The sequence below is a fragment of the Leopardus geoffroyi genome, chromosome B4, assembly GCF_018350155.1.
Source record: "Leopardus geoffroyi isolate Oge1 chromosome B4, O.geoffroyi_Oge1_pat1.0, whole genome shotgun sequence".
NCBI lineage: Eukaryota > Metazoa > Chordata > Mammalia > Carnivora > Felidae > Leopardus > Leopardus geoffroyi.
Genome location: NC_059341.1, coordinates 29808160 through 29819670, shown reverse-complemented (window position 1 = coordinate 29819670; position 11511 = coordinate 29808160). Strand labels below are relative to the sequence as shown.

The following is an 11511-nucleotide window of genomic DNA, read 5'->3' as shown; positions in this document are numbered from 1 at the left end:
CCTGTCGGGGCTACTTGCACAGTGCCAGGCTTGTGCTGGGGATCTGGCGTATTAGCTGGAGCAGGTAAGCAAGGTGCATGGGGGCAGGAGGGGCAGTCTTAGCCTGCTTTTCCTTAGGTGATCCACTTCAGGTGGGGCCCTGTGGCAACGGCAGGGAGTCAGACCCGCTGCTGGAGGGGTGGCTCCACAGAAGCACAGCGTTGGGTGTTTGCCCGGAGCAACGAAGTTCCCTGGCAGGAACTGGTTCCCTTTGGGATTTTGGCTGGGGGATGGGTGAGGGAGATGGCGCTGGTGAGTGCCTTTGTTCCCTAACAAACTGAGCTCTGTCGTCTGGGGGCTCAGCAACTCTCCCTCCCTTTTCCTGCGGCCTTCCTACTTTCCGAGCAGAGCTGTTAACTTATAACCTCCCAGATGTTAAGTCCCGCTTGCTGTCGGAACACACTCCATCTGGCCCCTCCGCTTTTGCAAGCCAGAGTCGGGGGCTCTGCTTGGCCGGCAGGCTGCCCCTCTTCCCCGGCTCCCTCCCGCCAGTCCGTGTAGCGTGCACCGCCTCTCCACCCTTCCTACCCTCTTACGTGGGCCTCTCGTCTGCGCTTGGCTCTGTAGACTCCATTCTGCTAGTCTTCTGGTGGTTTTCTGGGTTATTTAGGCAGGTGTAGGTGGAATCTAAGTGATCAGCGGGATGCAGGGTGAGCCCAGTGTCCTCCTACACCACCATCTTCTGCCCTTTCCCTTGCCAAAATCGCATCAAGCCTGTTTCTAATCTCGTTCATAGTATTCTTCATCTCTGATTCCATTTTAACTCTTCAATCTCTGTGGTAAGTGTCTCTCTCAACTGGTGTCTTCTTTTCTTTTCTAAAGCTCAGTGAGTATCCTTATGATTGCTGTTTTGCATTCTCCATCAGGCGTGTTACTTATATCTGTTTCACTTAGATCTCTGGCTGTAGCTTTATCTTTTTCCTTCATTTGTGATAAATTCCTCCATCTTTGCATTGTCAAGGCCTCTGCCTTCTTCTCTGTGTTAGAAAAGCCAGTCATGTCTTCTGCTCCTGAAAGTAATGGCCTTATGAAGTAGAGGTCATGTAGTGCCCATGGCCTGACACTTCAGGCGGATATCTCTGGTGTGTGCTGCATATGCGCTGCTTTGTGTTCTGGCTGCTCTATCCTTTAGGCCAGTTGTCTGCAGAGGCTCTCCTTGCTTCCTGTGGTCAGTGTTTTCTCCCTGACCCTGAGTGTGGTGAGTTAACTAATCACTACAATTGATATTTAATTTTCATTTATTTTTATAGTGTTTATTGTGTGCTTAGATTTGAAGGTATGGAGATGAGAATATGGTCACTTTCTTCCAAGTTACCTTTATACATTTCAGAAAAAATAATATGTTTGTGATAGATACACATTTATATCTATCTAATCTATCTATATCATATATATATGAACATAGAGAAAATGATAAGACAAAAATACAGAATATAAACAATTGATGAATCTGGGTATAGGCTATATGAGAATTCCTTCTGGAAGTCCTTCAATTTCTCTGTAAATTTGAATTGAGAGAAAATTTTAAAAAAATTAAATCCTATTACACAAAAAATTTCTGCTATAACAAAAGCAACTACCAGAAATATAATAAGTAGGTGATTCTTGGAGAAAATTAAAATATCTAATAATAACAATATTAAAATATGCTTAGTTCTCATTAAATGTAAATAACCATAATTTAAAACATTCTTAGTATACATTTATTTTTATTTTTTAATTATTTATTTTAAAAATTGCAGTAAAATCTACATAATATATAATTTACCCTTTAAATCATTTTTAAGTATATACTTCAGTGGCATTAAGTATATTCACACTGTGCAGCCATCACCACTATCCATCTTCAGAAATTTTTCATTTTATAAAACTGAAACTCTACCCATTAAAAAATAATTCTCCATTCCCATTTCCTCCAGCTCCTGGAAACCATCATTATACTTACTATCTCTATGAATTTGACCATGTTAAGATACTTCATGTAAGTGCAATCATACAGTGTTTGTCCTTTTGTGATTGGTTTATTCCACTTAGTATAATGTCTTTCATATTCATCCATGTTATATGCTAAACCATGCTGTATCAGGTTTTCTTTCCTCTTTCAGGCTGAATAATATTCCATTGCACATATATGCCACATTTTTTTTTTAGTCCATTAACCACTGTTGGACGTTTGAAAGTCTTCTTTTACCTATCATGAATGATGCTGCTATAAACAAAGATCATTTCGTGTCCTTGCTTTCATTCTTTTGGGTATATATCTGGAATGGAATCGTTGAATCATATGGTAATGCCATATTTAATATTTTGAGGAACCACCATACTGCTTTACATAGCAGTTACATCATTTCACATTTCCAACAGTAGTGCATAAGGGTCCCAATTTCTCCACATCCTCACCAATATTTCTTTCTTTTTTCCTCCTTTTCCCTTCATAATAGCTACCTTTCTGGATGTAAAGTGATATCTCATTGTGGTTTTGATTTGCATTTCCTTGATGAATAGTGATATTTACCATATTTTCATGTGTCTATTGGCTATTTTATATCTTCTTTGGAGAAATGTCTATCAAAGTCCTCTGCTCACTGTTACATCAAGTTTTTTGTTTTCATTGTTGAGCTTAAGAGTTCTCTGTATATTCTGGTTGTTAACTGCTATTCAGATATATGATTTGCAAATATTTTTCTCCCATTCTGTGGGTTTCCTTTTTACTTTATTAGCCTTGTCTTTTGATGAATAATTTTAAAATTGTGATAAAACCTGTCCATTTTTTCTTTGTTTGACTGTGCCTTTGGTGTTATACCCAAGAAATTATTGTCAAATACAATGTCTTTACAATTTCACCCTATGTTTTCTTCCAAGAGTTTTATAGTTTAGCACTTAGTTTTAGGTCTTTGATCTATTTTAAGCTGTAAGGTAAAGCATAAGGTAGGGGTCTAATTTCACTCTTTTGCATGTGGACATCCAGTTTCTTCAACACCATATGTTTTACAATTCTCCTTTTCCCATTAAATGGTCTTGGTCTCCTTGTCAAAGTCATTTGACCATATATGCGATGGTTTATTTCTGGGTCCTCTATTCTATTGCCTTAGTTTGTATGTCTGTCTTTATGTCAGTACCATACCGTTTTGACTACTGTCGCTTTGTAGTGAGTTTCAAAATAATGAACTGTGTGTTCTCCAACTTTGTTTTTTTCAAGATCATTTTGACTATTTAGGATCTCTAAAATTCCATATGAATTTTAGGATGGATTTTTCTATTTCCTTAAAAATACATTGCTGGGATTTTTGATCGTATCACACTCAAACTGTAGATTACTTTACATAGTATTTGATAGCTTAACAGTATTAAGTTTTCCAATGTATGAAAAGTCTAGGGCTGATTAACATACTGAGAAATAAGTCATTCATGAAATTGCTAGCAGAATTATTAATTATTATCATTTGAAAAGTAATTTGGAAACATATATTAAAATAAAAAACATGTATATCTTTAATGTAATACATGTTTACATGCTCTCTTTTATAGAAATACAATCACCGTAACATAGATAAATATGTACAGTGATATTTATTGTACCATTGCCTATAGTAGTAAAAAACCCGATTTGAGAAGAATCTAAATGTCATTTAGTAGAAGAATGGTTGAATAAAGTATAGCACATTCACATTATAGAATATCATGTAGCAACTTAAAGTTATGAGATATAAAAGAGATATATATTATCAGTTTATCTGGATTGGAAGCAAGAAGGATCTATACAAATGATTCTACTATGTACAGAACCAGCAAACTCATATATATATAAATATATATATACATATATATATGTATATGTACATATATATATATACATATATATATGTATATAGCCTTTTAGGTTAAAAGGCTATATATATATATATATATATATATATATATATCTATATATCGTGTGTGTGTGTTTGTGTATGTCAAACACACGTTTGAAGAAAGGTTTAAAAAAATATACTTGGTTCATAACATTTGTTTTTCTGGAGAAGGCAGTCCATAGGTTTAAGGTGATTGGTAAATAAAAACAATGGAAACATAATACCAAGTTTTATTTCATTTGTCTTTGTAAAGCAGTGTTTTTTTGTTTTTTTTTTTTACCTTCATAGATAGGTTTTTTAGTTGTAGAGATCACAGCAAGCAGAGTATTTGTAAGTTCAACTTTTTTTTTTGTTTGAGATAGAATTTTTTGGATGTCCTAGAAGATGAAAATAATATTACTAAATTATCTTATAAATGATCTGATTTCAACTTTTAAAAATTTTAAATAAATCTTAATCCACTTCTAAAGCACAGCTTCCTTAAATTTTAAAAATAATTTAAAGCAGCTTTCCTAACACAAATATTTTCTTTCTGGTTTTTCCTTGCTGGGTATTTGATATTTAAAAACAAAACCAGGGCTCTTGGGTGGCTCAGTTAAGTGGCCAACTCTTGATTTCCAATCAGGTCATGATCTCAAGGTTGGTAAGTTCAAGCCCCACTTCAGGCTTCATACTGGCAGTATGGAGCCTGCTTGAGATTCTCTCTCCCTTTCCCTCTGCCCCTACCCCACTCATGCTCTCTCTCTCTCAAAATAAATAAATAAATAAATAAATAAATAAATAAATAAATACTTAAACAAAACAAAACAAAACAAAACAAAAAAGCAGTAAGAGTACAAATCAAGAAAAAGAAATATTAGAAATATTGTATACAGAAATGCCAGAGGAAGAGGGGCACTTGGGTGGTTCAACTGGTTTAGCATCCAACTCGTGATTTCAGCTCAAGTCATGATCTCACATTTTGTGAGTCTGAACCCCGCATCAGACTCTGAGCTGAGAGTGTGGAGCCTGCTTGGGATTCTCTCTCTCTCTCTCTCTCTCTCTCCCTCTCTTTGCCCCTCCCCAACTCGCATGGATGCATGCACACGCTCTCTCTTTTAAAATAAATAAACTTTTTAAAAAATGCTAGAAGAGTTTTTTTTCAGTATGACAGTAAAAAATACTTAAACAATTAAATTGATAAATTCTCATATAAAGTTTTTATCTCTATATAAAACAGTATATCTTTATTAAAAAGTTTTATATTACTACGGTGAAAGATCTAGTGTTAATGGAAACAGACGTTTACAAATACTGTTATTAAGATACATATTTTCAACAGTTAAAAACAAAACTATGTATAAAGAAAATAGTTTCAGGTTGCTCATTTCAAGAAAAATACACTAAAATAAACAGAATGTGGGGTATTTAGATGGTATTTTCTCAAAGTTAGTGGGAAAAATTTACTAAGTTAATGCATTGAGTTTCTACAATATATGTTGTACAAAGAAATAAAACATTTTTAATTCTTTCATTTCCTTAAGGCAGGTGTTTGCTCTAAAAATGTTTATCTGTTATTATTTTTAGGTTAAAAGGCTTGATAGTTTGATAGAAAATAAAAACATTTATAATAGAATCATTTCTATTCTATCCATAAAAGAAGACCACTATTTTTCTCTAATTATGGAATAGAAATTTAGATAGTGAATTATTCAGACTATTTGTTAGTTGCTATTCTCTTTCTCTTTCTTGTTTCTTAAGGCAATATAACTGCTTATAATTAATTCCTCTATCAAAGGGAAAGCTTTAGCTTAGGAGAGAAAACCCAAATTGCTGGTAAAGTAGGAGCTAATAAATGGAAAGCAGTATTGTAGGTTATATGAAGTAGCAGGTGAATCTAAAATCAATTACATTTGTCCAAAATGCACATATACTATAAAACTACTAATCTCATTGTCTGGCAGTTAATAAGAAGAGGAGAGCTTATCTGAATCTAAAAAGCATTTATAATTAATTTTTCTGAATTTACAGAATTCTTGTTTGCCTAATCATGCCTTACTTAATAGTCAAATTTATTTTATCTCTGAATTACATACCCATAGAATGGTAAAAAGAGCCAATGGATATAATGTTGAGATAAAGATGCACAGTGAGAAAGAAAAACTGGCCAAAGTATTGGTAGTATGTATAATTACTTGGGACTTTAGAAAAATATAATAGACCAAATAAAAATAATCTACATTTTAAAAAAAACCTTTAAACTCAGTATCTATAGGAAATATACTAAATGATGATTATATAATGCCTCTGGAGCAATAATAAGAAATGGCTTCTATAAATTAGTTCCTAGATATTGGCTGGGGAGATGGTAATGAAGGAAAAGGGAAAAGTAAAAATAATGTTTGTTTTCCTTCCAATTTACCTTCATGTTGAGTTTCACTGTTGCAGATCCTGCCTGGGGTTGGACAAAAGGAAAATGTATAAATATAAAAAGGAGGATTATAAGATGGGTTTATCTCAGCCATCTGCAGAATCTATAATAGTGAGCAAGAAAAGAAGGTTGAAAAAAAATGGAACTCCAATTTAGTGGTGACAGGGAAGGAAGAGATATATAAAAATGCATATATGTTAGATGAGCTTAATCAGTGTTTACTTTCACTTATGTTTTGCTAAGCTGGTTATATGACTAAGACTGGTACAATCTGGTTATTTCCATATAGTTAATGCTTTACTAATTAAAAAAAATCACATTGTACACTAAGAATAAAAATTACCTGAAGGTTCTTTATTTAGTGAAGGAAACTGGATGGTTTTATAAATGGTTGACCCAGCCCTAGATGTTCTGTGATATGCTTTTGGAGGTTTATTCACATGGGGTGAAATGTACTCAGATCTTTCTAGAAATATTAGAAAATATATTAACTGTTAGATAGATTACATTTGTGACTAATTTTGATACACTGTTGCCAATAAAATGAAATAACTAAATTTTTGAGATGATTAATTAGTAAAGAAATATACATTAAGAAGGATAGTTTTAGAGATCAGAGCTAAGTAAAAAAAAAAGCAAGTCGCAAAAGACCATCTATATAAATTCCATTTCTTTGAAATGGCCAGTGTAGGGAAATTTTATAGAGACAGAAATTAGATTGGTGGATGATGGCTTGGAGTATGAATATTTCTTTTCCACATAATGAAAATGTTCTAAAATTGAACATGGTGATGGAAGCACAACTCTGTGAACGTACTAAAAGCCATTGATTTACACACTGTACATGAGTGAAATGAATGCTATGTGGCTTATATATCAATAAAACTATTAAGTAGATCAGCATCTGACTTTCTATCACAAACAATGGAGGACAGAACTCAGTGGAATGACATATTAAAAGTGCTACAAGGGGCGCCTGGGTGGCACGGGCCAGGCTGAGTATGGGCTCAGGTCATGATCTTACAATTTGTGGGTTTGAGCCCTGTGTCAGGCTCTGTGCTGACAGTTCAGAGCCTGGAGCCTGTTTCAGAATCTGTGTCTCCCTCTCTGTCTGCCCCTTCCCTGCTTGTGCTCTCTCTCTCTCTGAAATAAATAAATGTTAAAAAAAAATCCAAGTACTGAAAACAAAAATTCACAACCAAGAATTTAATACCCAGCAAAATTATTATTCAAGATAAAATGAAAACATTCCTAGATTAAAAAAAAAACTAACAATATTTGTTATTATATTAGCAAAAATGTCTTAGAAGAAATGCTAAAGAGAATACTTCAGGCTGATACAAAATGACACTAGGTAGTAACTTCTCATTATATATAAAAATTGACTCAAAGTAAATTACATCCCTGAATGTTATAGTTATAGTATAAATGTCTTAGAAAGATAGAAAATCTTGAGATTTTAATTAGACAATGATTTTTTAGATACAAATTTAAAAGCACGATTCATAAAAGAAAATTTAATACATTGGGCCTTATAAAAATTTAAAACTTTTGACTGCCATTAAGAAAGTTAAGATGGGGGGGGGTGCCTGGGTGGCTCAGTGGATTAAGGGTCTGACTTCAGCTCAGGTCATGATCTCATGGTTCTTGGGTTCAAGCTCCACATCAGGCTCTGTGCTGTCAGCTCAGAGCCTGGATCCTGCTTTGGATTCTGTGTCTCACCCTCTCTCTGCCCCTCCCCTGCTCATGCTCTGTCTCTCTCTATCAAAAATAAATAAAACCTTTTTTAAAAAGTTAAGATGAGAGATGCCTTGGTGGCTCAGTCGGTTGTGTGCCTGACTCTTGATTTTGGCCCAGGCCATGATCCCAGGGTTGTGGGATTGAGCCACATGTCAGGTTCTGTGCTGAGTATGGAGCCTGCTTAAGATTCTCTCTCTTTCCCTTTACACCTTTCCCCCATTCATGTTCTCTCTCTCTCTCAAAATAATCACATATATATATGTAATACATGTAATACATGTATTACATGTATATATATATATACATGTATATGTATTACATATATATATGTAATTCATGTATATATATACAATATATATATGTAATACATGTAATACATGTAATACATGTAATACATGTATATATATATACATGTATATGTATTACATATATATATGTAATTCATGTATATATATACATATATATGTATTACATATACATGTGTATATGTATATATACATGTGTATACATGTGTATATATACATATACATATGTATATATATATGTATTGCATATATATATGTAATAAAGAAAGTTAAGACAAGCTGCAGACTAAAAGAAAATAATTTCATATTATGTATCCAATAAAGAAGTTATATCCAGAATATATAAAGAACTCTTAACATTTTAAGAACTTAAAAGATTAAACTTTACAAATGGGCAAAAATTAAAAAGTTTTAAAAGACATTTCACCAAAGAAATATACAAATGGGTACTAAACACATGAAAAGATTCCCAAAATAATTTTTCAAGAAAATGTAAATGAAAACCACAATGAAATGCCATTTCGCATCCAACAGAATGTCTATAATCAAAAGGATGGACAATAGCCAAATGATGGAAAGACTATGAAGAAATAAATTCATTCATATCTTGCTTGTCTGTAGGTAAAATTGTACAGCCACTTTAGAAAAGTTTGACATTAAAAAATAGTTAAACATAAATTTACCATACAACATGGCAACTCTACTCCTAGATATCCACCTAAGAGAAATGAAAACTTACGTCTTCACAAAGACCAACATAGGAATATTGAGAGCAACATTCATTATAGCCAAAAAGTGAAATGAACCTAAACGTCCATCATCCTAAGAATGGATAAAGAATATGTGCTACACTTCAGTGTACTTGGAGAACAATGCTACAGTATTTCATTTGTATCACTAGGAACCAAATTTAACTCAATTATTTGTTTAAGGCTTTGAAAATTAAGTATATGTTTCATCTCAATGTTTCTCTTAACCTTTCAAATATCTCTTTCAGAAATAATAATTAAAAGTTTGAGATACAGGGATGCCTGGGTGCCTCAGTCAGTTAAGCGTCCGACTTTGGCTCAGGTCATGATCTCATGGTTCATGGGTTTGAGTCCTGCATCGGGCTCTGTGCTGACAGCTCAGAGCTTGGAGCCTGATAAGGATTTTGTGTCTCCCTCTATCTCTGCCCCTCCCCTGCTCATATACTGTCTCTCTTTGTCTCAAAAATAAACATAAAAAAATTTTTTTAAAAGTTTGAGATACAGAGGCAAGATGTAATAATCCTAATTTTACTTTTTCAAATTGTCATTAAAAGTGGCAATAATGCTGAGGGAAAAAATGTGCTACAGCCGTAGAAAGGAATACTATTCAGCAATAAAAATGATGCATGTTACTATATGGGTGAACTTCAAAATCATGCTCACTGAAAGAAGCTACATACAAAACACCATGTATTCTTTGATTCCATTCATATGAAATGTCCAGAAAAGGCAAATTGATAGGCACCAAAAGCAGATTAGTGGTTTGCCTGGGACGGGGAGTGAGAACTAACTTAACTATCATTAGGGATCCTGTGGGAATGGCAGAAATGTTCTAAAACCGAATTAAGATGGTGACTGCATACCTAGATAAATCTACTAAAATCCTTGACTCATACAATTAAGATGGGATAGATTTTCTGATATGCAATTTGTGCCTCATTCAAGTGTTTTTTTTATATAGTTGCTAATCTGTACCTCTCTGAGAAACAAATTTACCAACTAGAGTACAATATTTATGCAGTTGTTTGTGTCTTTAGCCTTACAGTATCCACTCAAAGCACTCTTTTCCAGTTCCTTTGAGCACTCATTTTTCTCTACTTCTCTAAGTAAGGTTATGTCATGCGTTTATTGTTTTTTTCAAGCTTTATTGAGATATGTTTGACATATAATATAGCATAAGTTTAAGGTGTACAATGTGTTGGTTTGACACAGTTATTTATTGCAAAATGATTACTACCATAGCATTAGCTAATTCCTCTATTACATCACATAATTACCATATCTTTTTGTAGTGAGAACATTTAACACTTACTCTTCTAGCAACTTTCAAGCATATAATACAGTATTGTTAACTATAATCATCACGACGTGCTTTATTTATTTACTTATTTATTAATTTAATTTAATTTAATTTAATTTAATTTTATTTTATTTTATTGTTTAATTTACATCCAAGTTACCCTATAGTGCAACAATGATTTCAGGAGTAGATTCCTTGATGCCCCTTACCCATTTAGCCCATCCCTCCTCCCACAACCCCTCCAGCAACCCTCTGTTTGTTCTCTATATTTAAGAGTCTTTTATGTTTTGTCCCCCTACCTGTTTTTATATTACTTTTGCTTCCCTTCCTTTATGTTCATCTGTTTTGTACATGATGTGCATTAAATATCCAGAACTTATTCATCTTCTAACTTGGAAGTTTGTACTCTTTGACCAACATCTCCTCATTTCCCCAACCTATAGCCTCTGGTAACCACCATTCTATTCTCTGTTTCCATGAGTTCAGCTTTTTTTTTTTTTAGATTCCACATATAAGTGAGATCATATTGTATGTCTTTCTCTGTGTGACTTGTTTCACTTTAACATAATTCCTTCAAGGTCCATCCATGTTGCTGAAAATGGCAGGATTTCCTTTTTTATAGCTGAATAGTATTCCATTATATATATTCAATTCTATTATGAACATTATATTTTATATACAAATAATATATAATTATATTTTTATATACAATTTATTTCCCATATATATTTATGTAATAAAACCACTATTTTGAATTCTTTATATGGTAAATTTTAGATCTCCGTGTCTTTGGGTTTGGTAGTGGAAGATTATTGTAATCCTTTGGTGGTATCGTGTTTCCTTGATTTTTCATACACCTTGGAGTTTTGTGTTGCTGTCTTACATTTGAAGTAGTAGTCACCTTCTCCATTACTAACTGCCTTCAGGGAAGGACTGCCTTTCATCAGCTCTGCTAGAAATCCAGAGGCTTTCTCCCATTTTGACTGCAGAACCCCGCTCCATACCTCTTGCTCCCTCCTGTGGCAGAATTCCTAAACTTGTATATTTTCTCTGGATCTTGCAACAGACCAGGACAAGCGCTGACAGTTTAGTCTCCCTTTTGTTTTCCCTAAGGTCA

At 33.6% G+C, this 11511-nt stretch overlaps 1 protein-coding gene across 11 annotated transcripts in view; it reads right to left on the bottom strand.

Annotated features, from left to right (window-relative positions):
- Positions 1 to 4106: 4106 nt before the first annotated feature.
- Positions 4107 to 11511, bottom strand: part of LOC123590304 (coiled-coil domain-containing protein 7-like) — a 292262-nt gene continuing 284857 nt past the window's right edge. For all 11 annotated transcript variants that reach the window (XM_045463300.1, XM_045463308.1, XM_045463304.1 and 8 more), the window contains 2 exons: positions 6644 to 6766; positions 4107 to 4267 (listed from right to left, as the gene is read on the bottom strand). In XM_045463300.1, coding sequence (XP_045319256.1) covers positions 4227 to 4267; positions 6644 to 6766 — 164 coding nt within the window. In that variant the 3' untranslated portion in view covers positions 4107 to 4226. The remainder of the gene's footprint in view (positions 4268 to 6643; positions 6767 to 11511) is intronic.